The following is a 21,397-nucleotide window of genomic DNA, read 5'->3' on the forward strand; positions in this document are numbered from 1 at the left end:
GGTTCTTCCTCCACCATTAATACTGGCCGCCATGTATAGCCTATCGTGTGCTGAAAAATGGCGTTAAACCCCACAACAACAACAACAACAACAGCCTAGCTGCATCTCAGTTTTGATACTGTTTCTGCTGCCAACCATATCTTGATCCATACTGTCTAGCTGCACTTTAGTTTTGATGCCATATTGGCTGCTGACCCTACCATTCGACTGTATGGCTCTTGATCCATATTGTTCATTGGTTCATTGATCACATGATTTCTGTCACATTTTGTCCTGTGCCTTGTCAAGTAGAGCCATGGAACAGTCACATTGCCTGGGATGAGATTGATAGATCCATTCATCTAACATCACCATTACTTTGGCAGTAGAGCCATGTACATTGCTGTCTGTAAACCCATACCAGATGTTTTGATTTTGAGAAGTCATCTGTACAGATTTGATGACTACATCTTGTGGTTATGGCTAGCCATTTATTTGAGGTTTTCCCTCATGGACAATACTGTGACAGTTCTAGAGACAAAAGCCATGCCTCTTTTATGCCATCGGGAATGCACTATCAGGATATTGACCTTGTTCCCATCCAGGATGGCTTGCATGCTTAGTGTGGGGACAAACCTTGTGATAGTTCCTGCTCAGATCCCACTATAGAGTTCACTGAGTATAGCTTTAAGGCTGCATTAGAGGAATTTACAGGGTGTTGCCAAACTCAATTTGTCTACCACCACCCCTTTTATACCGGCATACAGGACAAGACCTCAGTTAGTTTTGACAATCAGGAAGACATATCTCCCTTCCATCTTTCCCCATAGTCAGTAAAAACTCTGAGACCCAGGCAGTTCCAAAGCCTAATATTTAAGAGTCAACCCCCAGCATTCTTTAGCATTCTTGCTGGTAAAAGATCCATTTTGATGTCTTATACAAGATTATGCTGCAGTCAATGTACAAGACTGTATTTATTCAGGGCGGTTTTTATTTCTAGCTTTTGTAAAGAGAAAAAAAAAGAGACTATTTTCAGTTACCTGACGATTGTGATAATCCTCATGTATTAGGACCCTACTATATTCCATTATCAATTAACACCTCGAAATCAAGTATTCATTCTTGTTTTAATTACGATATACATGTACATTGTCGCAACAACCACATGGCTGTGCAGTGTTATTTACATGGTAATTAAACATGCTTAGTGCTTTGATTATTCAAGTTGAAACCAGATAGAATGCTATAATTGACAAAAGAGGTGAAATCAGCAAGGCTGCCAGTAGGGAAATGAGACTCTCTTTAGGGAAATGAAAATTTGTCGATGTGCTATTGAAACCATTGTCCATAAGCAGATGTTATAAGGACAAGCGATCATATGCATTACTTGCTATTTGAACTCACCAATAAAGATAACAATAAAGGGCTATATCGAAGAAGAGATTTGCAATAAAATGTTAATTATATCCAAGTAAAAACAGTGCAAGCACTTAGAAGATAGTATATGTATATATATATACAAATTGATTTAATGGAGTCCCTGACTTTCAAATTTACTATAGAAAATGATAAGGTTTTTATATTTATTTTTTATATTTATTTTTCTATGACTGTAATGAAACAATAAGATTTGTTGTCTGTGGTCTTCACTTTAGCATGTACCAAGATATAATTTTTGTTGGATAAGAAAACATCAAAGGGCTTCCAGACTCATTTTAAAATGCACTTGGTGTTTTGTTACGGTGATGGATTTAATAAAGAGAACTAATGAACGATAATATTTAAAGATACATTCCGTGAATGCCTTTGAACATTTGTTTAAAAACACCAGTAGATATTGTAATGACAGTAAGCTTATGCATCAATCATTTTATTTTATCACCAACAAATAATTATTAGTTTTTGTAAAAACAAAATGGCAACATGGTATTTTCAATCTCTTTTGCAAGCGTAAATAATTTATTTTTCAAAATATACAAAGTGATATGTGCGAAAAAATATGATATATTTAAGTAAGTATTTTGATAACTGGTTTGTGTACTAAAAATTAAAGGGTATGAAAAATACATTAAATATGGTAGATATCTTTCTTCTTTGCCTGTTCAAGGAGAAAATTTTGGCTCGATTACTATTAAGGGCACATCCACTCATTATGGTAGGAAGGATCTCAGTCACAATAAAGACCTCTCAGACTTGTTGTTCAACTTGGAATTCATAAGGCCTAAATTACTCAAATTGTTTTCTGAATTGGCATCTTTCCTGGGTTCTGACTTGGCTGAATTCAAACAAATATACCTATATTGGGGACCTTGCTGAAGCTTCTTTCATACAAAACCTGTTTTGTGATGGTGCTTGCTTCAACTTGAAGAATCAGTGAGTTACATGCCCTCTCTGTTGACCCAGCATACCTTTAGTTTTGATCAGATGGCTCAGTGGTCCTTATGATGCACTGGGTTAATTGCCAGGAATCAGTTGCCATCTGTGGTCGTTCAAAAAGTTAATCATATGACCTCCTGTACTGACACAACCCAAGAGACTATCAAGCAGGACCTGATATATTTACTCAGACTATATCTGAAGCAGTCTGAACCAGTTTGTGGAGCTCAAAGATGCCTGTTTCTTGATATATTTACTCAGACTATATCTGAAGCAGTCTGAACCAGTTTCTGGAGCTCAAAGATGCCTGTTTTTCCCTAGTTAAACCTGGGAAAGAGGACATAGCCCCTCAAGCCCTCTTACAGAGGTTGAAGTGTGCAATATGCATGGCATAATGGCTTGTCACTAGAAGCATGGTATAATGGCTTGTCACTAGAATAGAATCACCTCATGAAGATCTTTGGTCATGAGATAATAGTAATCCCTGTGAGTCTTGTCTTGACTATTATGTACATGTATCTGTCAAAAATATCATTGAGGTCATTGGTTGGCATGCATAGTCAACCTTCTTGAGTTTTATCAATGACATTTGGCTCCACAGTGACAAACTCTGGATGTAGTAGACTCAGTTGCACAAATGGCTACAAGACCCAGTTGACACCAGCACAAAAGCTTTTGCTGGATTTAGATTTTATGTGGTAAGAAGATCTCATTATTTCTTCTTTCCAGACCTAAACCACATTGTCTCCATTTGTGCTGCTCACAGTTAGGAAAGTGGGTTAACCTTTGTATCGGGAATCTAGTATTCTCCCCTCTTAAGTTACCTGCAGTCTCGATTGGATGCTCAACATTTCTTTTGCCAATTACCGATTCTCCTAATGTTAATGTGATTGGTCAAAATATTTGAAGGAGAAATCAAATATTTTAGTAAATTATGTTTCTCTAGAATATTTACCAAATCACATTACTACCATCCCATCCTCCCCAAAATGTGGGCATCCCACTACACAATATTCTGCCTAGCTTAAACTAGTACCAACTGTAGGTGGCAAGGGGATATAATGGGCAAGAATTATTGCCCTTTATTTATTATAGACAGACTGATTTTGTCTTTAGGAGGGCTGGATTCAGGACAAAGTACAGCTTATATTCTGAACGTTGATGTGATTGGGTAAGTATTCTAGAAAAAACATAATTAACTCAAAATATTTGCTTTTTCACAAATACCAGGACTGCAAAATATTCCATCGATTGCCAAATATAAACAAAGAATTTTCATTCTTATACATAACAATTGTACCCACATGTGTCTTTTGTTTCATTTTCCTGTTGAATATTTTAAAATTGCATTTGAGATGGAACACCCATAGCTAGAGCAGCCAGTAGTTGAGTGTTAAGTTGTCAGGTGAAATCCCTAGCCCCCAGCTCTCAGTGAGAGACCTGTACCTTGGTGTAGGGTGACCTAACTTGCACAGAACACTTTTACAACTCTCTAAAACAGTATTATTGTTATTGTTACTGTTTTGGGTTTAACATCAGTTTTTAGTACACAGTACACAGTAGACTATACATGGTGGCCAGTATATTTGGTGCAGTAAGAACCTGGGAGAACCCTGGGAAGAATCACTGACCCACTAGAAGCTATTGGTAAGCTTTCTCACATACCCATGTTGGCCAATTCAGAGACTCAAACCCACATGTACTGAGGTGAGATGGCATTGTTCTGTAAAGGTGGGGGCCCCAAGTGGCTGAGTGGTCTAAAGCGCTCTCCATTACGGATCACTGCCATCTCACCTCTGTCTGCGTGGGTTCGAGTCTCGGATTCAGCCAATGTGGGTATATGAGAAAGCTTGCCAGTAGCTTCTTGTGGGTCGGTGGTTCTTTCCAGGGTTTTCCTGGGTTTTTTCTCCACCATTAATACTGGCCACCATGTACAGCCTTTCGTGTGCTGAAAAACGGCATTAAACCCTACAACAACAACAACAACAACAACAACTGTAAAGGTGAGTGCTGTGAACCACTTGGTCTCTCGCGCCCCCCAATATAGTTTATTATCAAGTTTTTATTTAAGTTATTAAGAGCCATTGTAGTGAATATGAGTGACTGTTGTTTCACATGCTTCATTCATAAACTGCAGTATTAATGTGCATATCATCTGATCAGTGTGTAATTTGGTTTATGATTTAGAACAAAGTTTGTGGTAAAAATTATAAATATTAAGCTTTTTATTTTGTTTTTTAGTTAAGTATAGTGATTTTTTTTAAAAATCATCAGATTATTGATAGGTATATAATCATAACAATTCTGTCTTGATTGCTACATCAGGTCTTGTCAACATAAGAAATCTGGTTCATGGCTCGATGTTTTGCATCTCATTGTGATCCAGATGTTCTGATGCTGACAACTTGACATGATCTAGCAATCAAGATTGCTTCACTGTGCAATATATATATATATATATATATATATATATATATATATATATATATATATATATATATATATATATATATATATATATATATATATATATATATATATTTGGACTTATTTCAATACTTCATAATATTTTTAAAATAATTTTTAGAAGTCATTAGAAATGGTTTCCACTCCACTTGACCCATGTGTTTCAAAATAATCATTAGCCCCATTACTTGACTGAAACTAAACCGTCCAATTTGGTCAGTAGTCTGATGACAAGAATTTACTTTTTTAAAATTATTTTCTGATAGTAAATATATCAAACTTAACTGATGTATGAAGCTTAGTACTGTATGTTTATTTCTTTTTACAAAATTATTATTTGGTGGAATTAAATACACAAATACCATGAAGTAAAAATATAATTAATTTACCCAACTAAAATTATTGTCAAAAGTTTGACAATCCCCCCGACTCACGTGAACATATTGATCAAATTGGTCATTCTTGGTTTGCTGTGATTACGTGGTTGGCAGTTATAGTCCTCAATCACAACATCGTGGCAGGGGAAAGCGGTATATAAACGAATGTGGAATTTAGAAGACTCGACTCTAATAATATCCCAAAAGAAATCAAAAAATCTTTTACCACATCAGCTTTTCACCACAGGTATATTGAATGGATGAAATCTAAATCTTAATTGATACAACATCGATTAACCACCTTCACAGCTACATTTTTGTGTATATGTTGGTATGTGTTATGCAAGAATTTACTTTGACTAGTGAATGCTGATAGTAACTTCATGTGTCAGTGTGTTTATAGTTAACTAGTCTGAGTCTCTAATATCTATTTATAACACTAATGTATGTGAGCATATATGTGTGAGATGGATAGTGATTGATTGCACTCTGTATATATCTGTACATCATTTTGGAGGGCCTCGGGGTAGATTAGTTCTGTTTTCTAATTGATTGAGTTACCATAATTAAATAAAGTCTTTATTATTATTAATATTATTATTATTATTATTATTATTATTATTATTATTAATGAAGGACTTGTTCTTTTATTTAATTGCCTTTATTAACAAATGGGGCGATTTTTACTTTCCACTGGTGGTAGCATATTATGATTCAATATGTTCAAAATTTAGCGTTAAACCATTTTGCAAAGATCTGATGCATCATTGCAATCACAAATTGTACTTTGTGCAGGCAAGATAAAGAGTTAAACAAAACCATTGCATATTGATATTGAACTTGGTGTGGTATCAGCATTTATTATTTTGAAATGCCTTTCTAAAACAGCTTGACCAATTGAAACCAGGTTTAACAAGAAACATTCTTACATCATGACAGAAAGCATTATGGAATAAAAATGCTAATCTTTCATCAAATATGACCATTGTTATAAAAATATAAGTGTATGTGCTTTTGGATTTTTAACAAGTTTTGTCATATCGCTACGATGTCTGCAGTGTGTCAGTTTATAGTGATGTCTAGCACTGTGGGCATCATGCTGCAGATATGTAGCATGATGCTCCACCCAGTCACACTATCCTGACACCAGGCCAACCAGGTCTAACACTAACCTCTTAATGCTGAGTGCCAAGTGAAGCATCTGCTGGTACCATTTTTATAAGTCTTTGGTATAACTCAGCCAGGGTTCAAACCTGCAGTCTTTCACATCTGAGGAAGATGCTCTAACCTCTTAGGCCACCGGAGCAGTTATAAAAATATAACTGGATTCCCAAAAGGGACTGAAACTTCACTGGGCAAAAAGGATTTCCAGGAATTCAAGATAAGACCATTCTTCCTTTTAACTGCTGAGTGTTTAAACCACTTTGGATATTCTTCTGCAATTGATTAAATTAGCTGCTGTGGTTGACATATTTGATGTAAGATTTGTACCAATTTTTTTTAGGACCAGAATAATTAAAAATCAGTAAATAACTTCTCAAATACCATTTCAAAGTACTGACTTAATTTGTTGGAGAAGATCATTGCATCAAGGCTGTTCAAGTTTGTATAAATGACATGAAATGGCCATTGTTACTAACAGTAGAAAAATGTTTACATGACTTCTTTCTAAAATACACTTGACAGAATTTTCTTGTCATTGACTATGTCTGCTGTTACTTCAAGGCCTTAACAGAATTTCTTCAGTACATGATAGAAAGTATGTAAATGATATGGATACAGTAAGGCTGTTATTACATACACTATAATCTGTTTAAAAAAAACTTGTTCTGAAAGAGTGCCGAAGAAAATATGACAACCGAAAAGAAGGCAGGAAACTAATCCACATTACTTGGCCAACTGCTATTGAATTTAGCTGTTAGGTCAGTGTCACCCATGTGAGAAAATGAAATATGTTTGCCCCTTACAACTGATATAATGCTAGTTCAGAAGAATAAAATTACAAAAATATTAAAATCTGCTTTGGTTGTTAGCATTCTGTTGCAAGATTTTAATTTTTCTGGTCACAAGTATTTTAGTGATTGTTTATTACTGCATTGAATACATTAAATGTTCAGTCCTCTCTCTGTCAGCTTTGAAGTTCTCATTAGTGTATCATTTAATTTCAGGCTGACTTGCTACTTCTCTCCACCAGTGAACCAAACAGCTTGTGTTACATAGAGACGGCTGAGCTAGATGGGTAGGTATTGGACATGAAAAACGCACATGGTTACCCCATCCTTGAAAAGGCCTTGAATTTGTTGAAAATATCCTTGAACTTTTTTCCTAAAACTGCTTGAATTTATCTGGGGAAGTGCAAACTATTAAGACTGAAAATATCATTGTTAAAATGTAGAATTTCCTTTAATATATATTTTCCATAAATAATCAATGAATAAATAAATAAGATTAGATAAAATTGAAAGGTTTAATTGACAAATGAGTAGTGTCCCTTGGCTATAGTATCATGCTTATAAGATGTGTTTTTTTTTACTTTTTGTATGTTTTTATACAGTATCCAGTCATAAAGTTACATAAGAATAAATTTAGTTTCCATAAGAAAAATTACATCTTGAAAACATTGGAAATCCTTGGATACTGCTTGAAGTCCTTGAAAAAATCAACTCTGTAAGAAACACACACGCATACACACACAGTGCATTTATAACTGGCCCAGGTATAACAAAGAACTCTTTGAAACTTCTAACTTTAAATTTAGACATAACTAATTTCTTATAATGCTGTTTACTTTTGAGATTTTATTAAGGGATGGTGATATAGTGGATGGAAATAATACTTCAGAATTTGTATATCATTATCTTTTGTCAAATGCCTTTTTAAAGAAAAGTGGTGAACATGCTTCCATCTGCCGATCCCTCTGTCAGTCACATTTTCCCTTCTGTTGTTTTACTTTGTAGCCATTTGAGATCAAGGGATGAAACTTGAATAACCAATACACCATGACTAGATGGTGTGTTGTCATGGTCATGGCTCATTATTTAATGTGTCTATCACTTTCCCTTCTGCTCTATACTCCCTTCTGCTCTATACATTTAAATCATAATTAGTAGGTGTGTCATGTACAATATTGGGGTGAGTATTCAGGTCCCACTTCACAGCTAAGTTGTTTGCTTTCAGTCACACTTTCCCCTCTGTTCTTTAACTTTAAAGCTGTTTGAGACTTGGTATTAATATTCATCAGCAGATTTATATTGAGTACCATAATGAGGTACTATTTTCACGGTCAAGGTCACAGCTGAAATGTTTTCTATCACTCTTTCCCTTCTGCTCTAACTTTTTAAGAAGTTTGAGATATAGAGTGCTAAAATATATAATATTCTGAATGAATTCCAATTACCTTGAATATCTTGATGTACCACAATGATGTAATCCAGAATGTCTTTGAATGACTTCTCAATAATCACAAAGTAGTGATTTGGTCCAAAAGGTCAATGAGCACTTTGTAATTCCAATGAATAATTTGAATAATTCCTCTCAGATTAAATCTAAACACAACTATAAGTGAGTCCACAGACTGATCATAAAACATTAATTATTTTCTTTACCAAATCCTTTATATACATATTTAGTTTGGCCCTTGTAGCAATAGAGTGGTCTGGAAAAATCCAGTCATCATAATGGAAAATTACACCAAACTATAAACAAGTTTGCTTCCAGAACCTTCTAAGCTCATAAACAAGGTTAGACCTTAAATTCAAATTTATGTAAATCACTTCTTTACTTCTTAGAATCATAACAAAAATCAGGTAAGCAAAAATCCATTTTCACAATCACCAGTCACAGACATGATAAAAGTCAGGTACATAATATAAATTAATTATGCATGACAAAGGATGAAGTTTTTTATACTTTTGCATGACTAGAAGGTGTGTTGCATGCCACATTTGGGGTAATGTCTGTAAGCTGAAGGTCATGTCTTGATATTTTCCTACTTTCATTGCACTTTTCTTACTGCTGTGTAATTTTTGAGCCATTTGAGATTAAAGCATGAAACTTTTATGCTTCTCAGAATTTAAATGCAAATTAATCCATGTTCTTCCCAACAGACTCTCACAAATACTTGTTCTCAAAGCAAGACTGGATGAGAAGACTTGGTTGTCTGTATGTCTTCACCCATCCCTAATTTGGATTCTTAATGTGGCAGCAGACAGATTTCCCCTAGGATGGCTTCTATGTGGCCTCCCCAGTTCATGTTTCTGTCAAACTAGTGACTTTTCACAACGATACCCACTCACTCTATTCAGATCTCCCTGATCCAAAAATCAGGATAGATCAGTGATTCCGAGTTACCTCACTCCTTCCTAGATTTAGGCCAAAGAACTCACCTAGAGCCTGAGGTAGTAGTCCTGCAGGGCCTGTGGTCTAAGGAAGAATCTTCTCTTCATGTCAACAATCGTAGATATAACACAGTATATAATATAGTTTTGTTTTTGCTGTAAATCTGGGCATGGTATTTTTTAGCTATTAACAGATGGAAATTAAAACACAAACATGTCAGACCCCTGTCCCAAAACATTGAATTGTTGGTCTATAATATAAATGCAGTACAGTAGTCCCCCTCTTATAAGGCCACCCCTAATGCAGCTTGGAAGTGGCCTTATAATGAGGGTGGCCTTTCTAGAGGGGGATGACAAATCCGAATAGTAAATACATATAAAGAAAGTCACAAGTACATTTAATTTTAAAACATTTAATATTTTCATTAAAAAATCACATGCATGTTGTGAAATAAATGTAAAACAAACTGTAATCATTTTCAAAAGAATGCTATGAATAACCATTGATATAGTTTTAAAACTGTCTTTATAATTATGTTACAGATCACATCATCTGTCACTTTGTTGGTAACAGTCTAAAAAACAAACCACTCGTCACAATTAAAAATATCCTTGCTGTCATATCCCCTGCATATATTGTTTAGTCTTTTGTTCCAGTTTTCAACAACTTCATTATTAACATCAGCTGATTCTCCACTAAGGACAGAACACTTAATATTGTGTTGCACTTGAAATCTGTGCAACCATCTGTTACTTGCGGTAAAGTCGTCATATCCCAATTCAACTGACAAAATTGTTGCTTCTTCTTGTCATTCAAATCAGGAATTGTTTCATTATCTTTCATGATATTGTTTATCTGAGTCTTTCCGACATTAGTTTTCTGCAAGGATCCTCAAACCCCCCCCCCATTCAGTTGAATTACTTTCACTTTCTCTTCTAAACTGAGAATTTTTCTTTTCCTCGATGACATGTTGATCTTTTTACAGTAAGTAATTCGTGTTGCCAACTACAATACTGATAAACAATTTTGTATGCATCTAAACAAATTGCCGTGTGTTTTTAAAGGAAGTGATCTTGTCACATGATTCATTAGTCGCAGTCTGGTACCCTATTGTTTTTATACATTTCTTTACACTAAGTGAGAGAAGCCAAAACGGCTTCGATATGTACCATTAACATCACGCAGATTTGACCTCGCGGCCGCTAGGATTCGTAATTTTGACAATTATTGTCAGTAGTAATAGCCACTAATTATCAAAGTGAACAAGCTCAACATCTTACTAAGGGAAGCTATAAAGGCTATCAAACCATTTTCCTGCAGAATTGGGTATTGTACATCGATACTGCCACTTCTCAGCTGTTACTACTGTTCAATAATTGTAATCTTAACAATTAGCAGAGTGACTAAACTGGACATCTTATGATAACACAGCAATTAGGCTAATTGGATTACATGTACTTGCCCTTTTGTATGGATTAAAATTTGAGTCTTTCTCAGTTTTTATGGAATAAATTTGGCTTCTCGTGAGGCGTAAATGATATAATATTAGCCTTAGTGGTACATGTTCTTTACAAAACACTTCTTTCAGTAATGAAAACCTGACATCGGGAAACAGAAATCGGGTTACTTAACACACGTTATGAATAAAATACTGGTTCTGGATACTTATTCAAATAAAATGCGGCCACTTGTGAGGGGTAAATTTTATATTATTGCACTAATATGCTGGTTGCGTTAGCCGGGTGGCCTTTCGCAAGGGGTACTTTTGAACACAAACTCGTCGGTGCCAACGGATTCTGGCCATAAGGAGTGGGTGGCCGCTGGTCGGGGGGGGGGGCCATTCAAGAGGGGGACTACTGTATATCACTAAACATTCAGAGATATTGAGATACAAAAATTTTTGTTGTGGTACCAAGCTCTTATCAGCTGTCTTCAGTATCTCCTGTTCTTTTTTAAATCGGATTCTCAGAGGTATCTATGCAGGGAATGGTCAAGAGAGACTCCTTTGTTCAGTTAGAGCTTTATGTTTCTATCTATTTAAATCAGAAAAGAAAAGGTTGTAAGCATCTTTTTCTTTCTCAAAGGTACCTCAGATATTTCTGCAGCCACTGTTTCAAGGTGGATTGTTTGGATTATTAAAAGAACTTATCAAGCTTTCACCATTGGAGACATTTCTTTCATGAAATTTAAAACCCATGAGGTCAGGGTTATTGCTACATCTTTGACGTTTTTTAATAATTCTAATTTGGCTGATATTATAAATGCCACCTTGACTAAGGTATCAGACTGTGATAATGTTTTTTATGCTAGACCTCCAGTTACTAATTGTAGGAAGGAATAATCTCCTAAAACTGAGGACTTATGCCAGGAAAATATATAGCAATGCAAGTAAGTAGGAAAGTATTAGATAATAAAAATAGTTTACCACCTCCCCAAAAAAACCATTACAAAGCAAAAAATTATATACTTAATGAAATTGTTATACCAATACAAGTAATCATGATGGTTGTAGTTATTTCTTATGCAAATCAAGCTAATGAACAGCATGAAAAAAATGTCTTCATTTTTTTCTTTCCAGGGAAACAAATCTCAAAGTACGCCAAGCCTTAATGGACACAGCTGCAATGGGCGATAATGAAGATCTCATTGGAAAATTCAAAGGTTGGTTTGAGAAGCATGAAAACATCTGTCTAGATACCATAGCCATGTTATTTCAGTTGGTAGAGTGTTTTGACTCGTATTTCTAGTGGTCATGAGTTTAATACCTGTCCAGGTCAGCCTGGTTCTGCTGCCTCATTGTGTCCTTGGGGAAGGGCGCTTGGCTTCCATTTTCTCTGCAGGGTATAGCCAGTAATGTCTTAAAAGTGCCCTTAAGACTCATGAAACTATAAGTATTCAAATTTAGATGCCGCACTATTATTTCATTGCTGAGTCTGCACTATTATTTTCATTGCTGAGTTGACAGTGCAATTAAAGAAATTCAGATGCTTACATTAATGCATTAAAAGAACTTAGAATGACTTCTGTTGTTATAAATTAATTTATGTATGTGAATATACATGTGTGTATATGCAAATGCATGCATGCTTTTGTGTTTGAGTATGTGTATGTGTGCACATGTATGTTTGCCTGCATATATGCCTTGGATGAAATAATAATATCTTGGTGCATAAGATTGTGTGCATTCCGAGTGGTATTTTTGTGTAGCTTTTGTGAGTTGTTATGTTAGCAGTGGAGAGCAAGATAGAGAGGGGAAAGTTTCATGGCAGTTGTAATCTTAATTAATTTTTATCACAGTTATATTCATTGTGTACAAGTGTGTATATAAAGAATTAAATCCTGTTTTAATTATGAAGACTACCATCACAACATTCCAAAAGCAGAGTAGTTATATGCTAGTTAATAGACTTAGAAATTTTGCTGAAACCACTTTCCAGTTAATTCTAGTCATGACTGTAATGGAGTGCAAGAGGCCCACAGAGTGAGGCTGTCAGTAGGGAAATGAGGCTTCAGACATTACTAAAAGTAGAAAAATATTTAAATGATTTCTCAAAACCACTCAATTGAATTTGACCAAAAATATATGACAGAAAGCATTGTGGCATTGACTTTCAAGTTTGTACATATGATACCAATCCATCACTGAAAGTAGAAACACATTTGCACAACTTTAGCTTTAAAATAAAGCTGAACAGGATTTGTCCAGTTTTGTCATCAAGCATCCAGGCATAGCATCCAAGCATAGGGACCTTTCAGTATTGGACAAATGATGTTGGTCTTCCATCAAGTATGGATGAAGTGAGAACTAGAGAAATCTTGAAAAAATTGTTGTTTTCATAACTTACGTAGGCATAAGCATTGGAAGAAATTTCTGCAGAAAGCATCTTACTGACCGAGATGTGGCTTTTGCATTAGGTTATTAGGCATTTATCAGCCAGGTGAATGATCTCAGACCTACTTGTGCATCTCAATCTGATTAAAATCAGATCTCCACTTTCCTACGTGAAGATCTGACAGCAACCGCTTAGTTTGACTTGACTTATAAGTGAATAGTAGTTAATGAAACTTTGATATGTTGTTCATTTTGTAGTTGAAAATGGCATTTAGTCCCTAGACATTTTCATCATCAATATGAAATTTGCAACCTTTAGTAAAAATCATATTTTCTGTATTAACCCCTTCACTCTGCTGATGTCCATTCCCTTAATTTTTCAGAGGTCCCTCTGTAATTTCTTCCCTTATGCCATGGTCTGTGTTGTTGGACCCTGTGTACAAGTTATGAAGGGAGAGGTGTATTAAGGGTACCAATTCTACAAAAATGAATAGGTTTTAAGAAAATACAGTATTATACAAAAAAGCAGTAGTTAAAGTCAGTTTCGATTACTTTTATGTTGCATTTATATGAATATACTGTAAGTTACACTTAGCAGCAAAGAGCCTAGCTTGAATCTCCAGTGGCATAGTGTGTTGTCATATCAGGGTCTGTATTATTCATTTTATTTATGATATACAAATCACCACTGCTGACCTTTAGATTAGAAAACTCATACCTTGAGTTTGAGATTTGCATTTTTTACTGAGAACCACTCAGAAAAGTCATTCATAATATAAAGACATTTTTATTTCTGACACAAAATCTCAAAATGGGAAGTTGTTTGAATTTGAGGTCAGGTTTTGGTGTAATATGTCTGGAGTTGGATGATAATTTGACATGGATAAAGTAAAATACTGTCCTTCCTTTATCTTTGTAGTTATTAATTGGGGGGGGGGTGAGAAAAAAAGATATTTTTATCTGTAATTAAATTAGTGAATGGGGATGAGATTCTTTTGTTTGCACCGGATTAACTTCATGATTTGATGCAAATATAAAATCCATGAAAATTAGTACCCCACCAAAGTAGTGAATTCACATTATTTTGTTGCAAAAATACATACATTGTAATAGGATAAAAAAATTCTATCTATATTTCCAGCTGAGCTTGTGTGTGAGCCTCCAAACAACCGTCTCAGCAAGTTTGAGGGAAGGATGAAATGGAAGGATAACCAGTACTCCCTGGACAATGATAAATTATTACTTCGTGGTTGTGTGCTTCGCAACACAAAATGGTGCTATGGCCTTGTGATATTTGCTGGCAAAGACACAAAGCTGATGATGAACAGTGGCAAGACTGTTTTTAAAAGGACCAATATTGATAGATTGATGAATGTACTTATTATCGGGGTTAGTATGACAGGCATTCCAGCCTTACAGTTTTGAAACTTTTTAAACATGATTCAGCTTGAGTTGAGAAACTTACCTTTTTGTCACTGGGATTAGAATGAATTTAGAATCATGGAACTTATAGAATCTTCTCAACTTTGTTCTTCTGTTTGTATACAGTATTTCGATTATGTAAACTTACTAGATATATCCTATACAATTTTGATATTTTGAGCTTGCTTGAGGTTCTTATTCAAATGATTCAAGAACACAGGGCCTGGATTCATTTAATATCATGTGCTTTAATGTCTTTGAACAAAATTAGTCACTATGAAAATTACACATGATAATAATTCTTGTTTGCTTTTTTGTCTCTAAATGTTGAGACCTAGGTATCAGTTTTTCCATTATCATTTGCAGTAATGTCTGTGTCTAAGGTTTTGAAAGCCTTAAATGTACTACATTAGTGTATTCAACTATAACTTGTGTATTATACTAATATAAAGCTTATATCCAAATATGCTGATACTTTCTGTCACGCATATGTAAACTGAAAGCTATTAAAAATGTCAGTCACAGACAATATAAGCATCCACATAACCCCTGATTATCATTGAGTTGTCTGTTACATTACTTGGATGGACAGAAAGTTTCTTGCCTGTTGTTAAATGAATGAACATTAAGACTTTAAAATTTTTTGAGTTTTTCTTCGTCTGTTTTCCACTTTTGTATCCTTCTTATTGAAGAGATTTACATGATGTATCATCTAGTTTATTACATTAGTTATCTATTTATAATTTGTAAGGTTTAAAAAATATATTCATCTATCCACTGTATGCAGATTTTGCTAGCCAACAAATTAACAGGATTCATGAAGAGGATTTTATGAAAGATTGTAAGGTGGAAACAAGATTAATGGGGAATGATGAGGAACAAAATAATTTGTGTAGAAAATATTATTGGCAGAAAGATTCATTTGTGAAAGAGCATTAGGTGAAAATGAGAACTGTACTTGAAATGATTTTTTGTCCTCTCTTTCAGATTTTTATATTCCTTTTATCCATGGGCCTAGGGTGTACAATTGCATGTGGAATATGGGAGACATTGCTAGGATACAGATTCCAGGTTTATCTCCCATGGGAATCCTTTGTTCCTAACACCAGTCAGGGAACAAAACCTGGAACCATGGCAGAGGGTGCCACTGTGATTTCACTTCTGGTGTTTTTCTCATATATCATCATCCTGAACACTGTAGTGCCTATTTCACTGTATGTCAGGTGTGTATTCCAAGGAAAATATCTCTAGATTGATATTATTTGTATAACATAAGGCAGAGCTTATTATGTTATGGTGCCCATTTGTCTGTTAGTTCCCTTTTGCAATTCCACACACTAATTTTAAGTTCTCCAATATCTAAAGTTACCAGATTTTGTGGAAGGCTTGTACTTTGGGGTCTGGAAAAAGTGGGTTTTGGGGTTAAGGATCAGAGTCACTGACTGACAGATGAAGAATGGTTTCTGCACTCTAACGTTAGTTTTGCATCACAAACCTAGACTTTATTGGATGGCTTGCACTTGGGGTAAGAAAGAAGCCTTTTGATTTGGGGTTTAATTGAATGAATGAAGAAAAATGGTTTCTGCAGAATTTCAGTTTTCAACCATTTACCTTCACCAGAGTTTGAATACAAGTTTGGGTGAGAATGAAGAAAGAAGCTTTTGATTTTTTTTATCAAAGGGGCAAAAGTCAGTGTCACTTTGTCTGATAGAGGAAAAAGGTTTTTTAGCACTACTGGTCATAGATTAGAAGAGCCGATGTGAAGCCTGTTGCCTGTCATCATTCTGTCATCTCTCCACTAGCACAAGATTGTTATCACTACTCCTGTTATACAGCTTGGAATATGGCCATGGAAATATACATACACTGCTTCTTTCTTGCAGTATGTACTTGATTCTTATTCTTGATAAGATGCCCAATTATGCAGGTTCCTGTGCTACTTTGAAAACCTGGAAAAAGTTTCAAGAAAGAATAGGTTTCTTCCCAACCATGAAAAGCCCTTTGATTTTGCAAATATTGATTAAAGTCGGAGAAGAACTGGAAATTTGCAGCCTCCACTTGATGACGGGGGAACAATACATAATTGAGTCATAACTGAACAGATGTTGAGTTAAATTTATTGAGTTCTTACCAGGATGTTTAGAAGTTGTGAACAACCGTGCCCTTCAAGAGCCAGCGTGAGCCACTGGGGTGACCATCTTGAAAATCCTGTTATTACTACTCCAAAAGAGCAGCTGGTCATACCAGGGTTTCCCAGACAGGATTTCTTATGTATGGTAGGTCATAAATGAAAATGGTGCTGATCTGACATTCTTTATAACCTCAACATGGTGGCCATCTTGAAAATGTTGTTATTGCTGCTCCTCCTGGATGGATAATCTTGCTGAAATGATGCTTTCACAAAAAGACTTTCTATGATCTTTAGTTTATGCTAAATATTATCCCTGGGTCATCCTGTAAGATTTTTTTATGATGTCTAGTTGGTCATAGTCCTAAGCAGACGGTGATAATCAGACGGCAATTTCCATGGCCATGGTGGCCATCTTTAAAATAATATTATTACTGCTTTTTGCTTGAATGGATGACCTTACCAACTCGGGGTTTCACTAAAAGACTTCTAATGAATTTCTACAAGGTTCTAAATGTTGGTCGCTGATCATAACAACAGTTTGGCTGCCATGGTAATCATATTTACATTATTGTAATAGATCCTGAACAGACGCTTTTTAAGCATTGGGTTTTTACAGAAAGACATTTTATGATATCTTGTTGATCCTGAATAAAAATACTGATCAGTGGTGACCATCTTGAAATCTTGTTATTACTACTTTCCTTGAAGGGATATTCACATTTATGCTTTATTTTACTTAGAACACTTTTCACTATATGCTAAGCGAAAATGATGGCAATTTGTCCTCCCAAAATTTGAAAAATCTTCTAACAGTAGCTTCTCCTAAACAGATAACTATGCAAACATTTAAAAACAAAAATAAAAAATACACTGCTTCTTTCTTGCAATATGTACTTAATGCTATATAAAAACATTCAAAATCGAAAATCTTTTATGGCTGGTAAGAAAATAATGGTTTCTATGTAGTAAATTTACTTGAAGACTGCATACCTTGACCAATGGTCCAGGTCACTGGGGCACATTGGTCAGTAATCTCTGAGTTAACCACGTGCCAGAGTAGATGACTGTTAATCATGGGGTTGGCACGTCACCAGAATTGCCAATGATGATCAGAAGTCTAAGAATACATATCATTTTTAAAGTTTAGGAACATGTGCTTTGTATGCAGGTTTTCACTTAGCTAGCATAACATATTTTCAGGGTTGTATGAATGATATAAGAGATAAAATGTCTTCATCAAATATGGTAGTACATCCAGTACTTAAGAAGTCAACCATCCAAAGTTAAAGATGTTCCCTGTTTTAGTAACAGATGTACTGAAAGGTCATCTGCTCGCCTAAGAAGAAGTTGGATTAGAGTTGTCTCCACATGGGTTAAGGGTTATGGTGCCAAATCCCATCAGTTGTTTGTGACTATATCAGTTTGTGCTCCTTGATCATACTCTTTATGACATCTAATAAATCAGCTTTGTGCCTTTTCATGCATTTCATGGAGTTTTTTCACCTCAGGAAAGTTTACTCTGTTTTCTTTTCAAATGTTACTCTGTCTTCATCCAAGATGAATATTTTGCACTCAGTTATCTGACTTCATCGTAAAATGGTCTTAGCACTAACAATTAAACTCTGTGCTTCATGTAAATTACATAAATAAATGTCAGATAAATGACCATTTATTCAATGTAATATGATAATTTCTTAATTTTCTCAGATATGTATCTTGATTGATTGTATCCACATTATATTTAAGCATAATGTTTGATTTAATTTCACTTGTATATGTCATTGTTCTCGAATTTATGGGTAATAACAACAATAGGCAGGATTAAGTGTGTAGTGTGCAAGCATTACATTTAGTTGGGATAATTATCCAGCTGTTTTAGTTGTGCAGTTCAACCAAACATGTGATGTGTGCTCACAAAGATCTAAGGAAAAATGGGTGACTGTCACAGCCATTTAATTGACACTAGCTTATGAGAGCCAAGAAATGTAGTCCTAAAGATGTAGACATCATTAGTATCACTACCGACACTGCCTCTTTTGCCAAGTTTCAAATGACTGAATCTTTGCAGGCAAACACCTCTCCCATTTAGAGGAAATCTGGTTATCTTTGCCACTGTGGATGTCTCACACACCAATTCAGATGGTGTTTCAAAATGTTTAACAGAATAGTTTAATTAGTTCCTTGAGTCGTCCAAAGTACTTCCCCTTGATCTTCTCATTGGTGTCCATCCTCAGCTTAGATGGTTGAATCATGACTTGGTAATCTATTTGCCTCTTCATAATGGTAGCTGCAAACTTTTTCAATGTATGCTGCTGATTGATGAGACACCCCCCCACCCCCCCGTGAATTACCCTCTTTTATCACTGATGACTGATATCCTGCCTTCCTGACCCAGTGATCAGAGTTTGAAACTATATGAAGTTTAGTCTAAGCAAAATAGTGGACCTCCCCCAGTACATAGATGGTATCTCATCGAAGGAAAAACTGTTGGAAATGAAAATGGTGAATCTGTCCCAGCACTCAGTGGGTATCGGACTGAAGGAACAACTGTTGAAATCATGATCTGGCCACAGGGCCCACCTCCTGCTCTTTTCAAGTGAGATGGCTGCAGTGTCTAGCTCCTGATCACCTTTCAATTGTAATGGGTTTGGCCTCAATAGGAGTGCTTCATGTATTTTCAACTGAAATTGAAGGCCATAGCAAATGCCTTTAAATTGCTGTGGGAGATGTTATCTTGATAGGGCACTTTCATTGTTTCATACACCTTGACTGGTAGTATTTACTTTAGTAGGCAAGTCCTCATACCTCTGCCTTTCATTTTGGATTTTCTTAAGAGGTGTGTTTGTCTGTAAATTCATATTCAGGTCTGCCACATTTTAGGCAGGCTTTTGGTCCTAATGGATTCATTGTCCCAATGGAATTTATCCATTCCATACTGCATGGTGCTTTTGCCCCTCAGTCTTCAGTTGTATCTGTACCAACTAGGGTCAACCCATTGTGAGCTATTTTAATCATCATCAACAGCTGAGGTTTTGGTTAAAGTTTTTCATTTGCATGTGTCTCTAAATCCCATGTTAGTTTCTCATTATACTTGGTTTGAATCTTTATGATGCTAAGATGATTCATTATGTGACATGATTACTTGCCTCTATGACCTTGGAGTCAAGGTTGTAGTTTTAGACAATTTGTGTTACGGTTTTGGTTGATTTCTATTTTACTGGCTTATATTTTCAAACCACTTCATGGATTTTCTTCATACTTTGGTCTGAATCATAATGATGTTTTGACAGTTCATTCTGTGATGTGTGCTTGCCCCTTGGACTCTGGGGTCAAGGTTACAGTAAAAGAAAATTTACATGAAGGTTTTTGTTTAAGCTTTTTCAGTTTCCATTAATTGGTTTTCTTCATACTTGGGAAGCTGCATTTCGAAGCAAAGACAATTCATTCTGTGACATGCTCTCAACCTTTAGACCTTGGGCCAGTCTACCATGTTTTACAGCAATGCTTTGATAGTGGACTCAACATGCAGGCCTTTGGCCTTGTCAGTTGGAACTGATGAATTACATAGAGGAGAATTATTAAAGACAAAAACAAGTTATAATGAACATTTAAGTTAAATAGGAGCATGCTAGGTTATCATAAATGGCTGTATTTTTTGAGGGAAGAATTTTTAAAATGACATAAAATTTAAAATTGAAATCTTGAAAAGTGAACTGGACAACCTATCAAAATATAAAATAATATCTTACAATCTGTCACAATTAGATCTCCCTAAAAAAATTTAAAACTTTATAAAGCTACATTAAAGCAATATAATAGTGCTAAAGATATTTGCTTTACAGTATGAATTGTATTGATTTACCAGTAACGTGAATGGTGGTAACAGTTATGAACTCAACATTTTCCTTTCCTTTACAGTGTAGAGATAATCCGTCTTTTCAACAGTCTGTGGATAAATTGGGACAATAAAATGTACTACAAAAAGAAAGACACACCTGCCAGAGCTCGGACTACAACATTAAATGAGGAGCTGGGACAAATAGAGTATATCTTCTCAGATAAAACTGGAACTCTCACCCAGGTAAGGAGGACAATATATCTTGAATGAATATTACAGTCTCACCCAGCCAACAAGTACAAGGTACCCGGAACGAATATTACAATCCAACTTTACATAATGGTATGCCTGCTTTGAGGAGCAAGTGTTATACATGGTTCACTTTATTCATCTGTCTGTGCATCTTGGCATCCATCGATATTGCCTCCATTCTCCTTGTTCTGTCTGTAACTTTTATTTTTATTCAGCTATTAGGACCAAACTTGTAATTTGAGTGCATCTTTGAATGAAGGAGTGTCACACTTCCAAAGTGTGTCACTATGACCTACTGTCCAGGGTTTCTTCAGCATATTTGTCTTTGCTACAGTTCAGTAACTTTTTTATTTCTTGCTGTCAAGGTTACAAAGTGGTCTTCAGTC

The 21,397-nt window shown here is 35.3% G+C and overlaps 1 protein-coding gene across 8 annotated transcripts in view; it reads left to right on the forward strand.

The window, feature by feature from the left end:
- Positions 1–21,397, forward strand: part of LOC149801712 (phospholipid-transporting ATPase ID-like) — a 246,481-nt gene that overhangs the window by 169,205 nt on the left and 55,879 nt on the right. For all 8 annotated transcript variants that reach the window (XM_089955994.1, XM_089955993.1, XM_089955997.1 and 5 more), the window contains exons 8-12: positions 7,367–7,437; positions 12,115–12,197; positions 14,510–14,757; positions 15,778–16,013; positions 20,840–21,002. In XM_089955994.1, the coding sequence (XP_089812120.1) occupies positions 7,367–7,437; positions 12,115–12,197; positions 14,510–14,757; positions 15,778–16,013; positions 20,840–21,002 (801 nt within the window). The remainder of the gene's footprint in view (positions 1–7,366; positions 7,438–12,114; positions 12,198–14,509; positions 14,758–15,777; positions 16,014–20,839; positions 21,003–21,397) is intronic.

Source organism: Sinohyriopsis cumingii, chromosome 4, assembly GCF_028554795.1.
Source record: "Sinohyriopsis cumingii isolate HCF-2022 chromosome 4, ASM2855479v2, whole genome shotgun sequence".
In the NCBI taxonomy this organism is placed as follows: Eukaryota; Metazoa; Mollusca; class Bivalvia; order Unionida; family Unionidae; genus Sinohyriopsis; species Sinohyriopsis cumingii.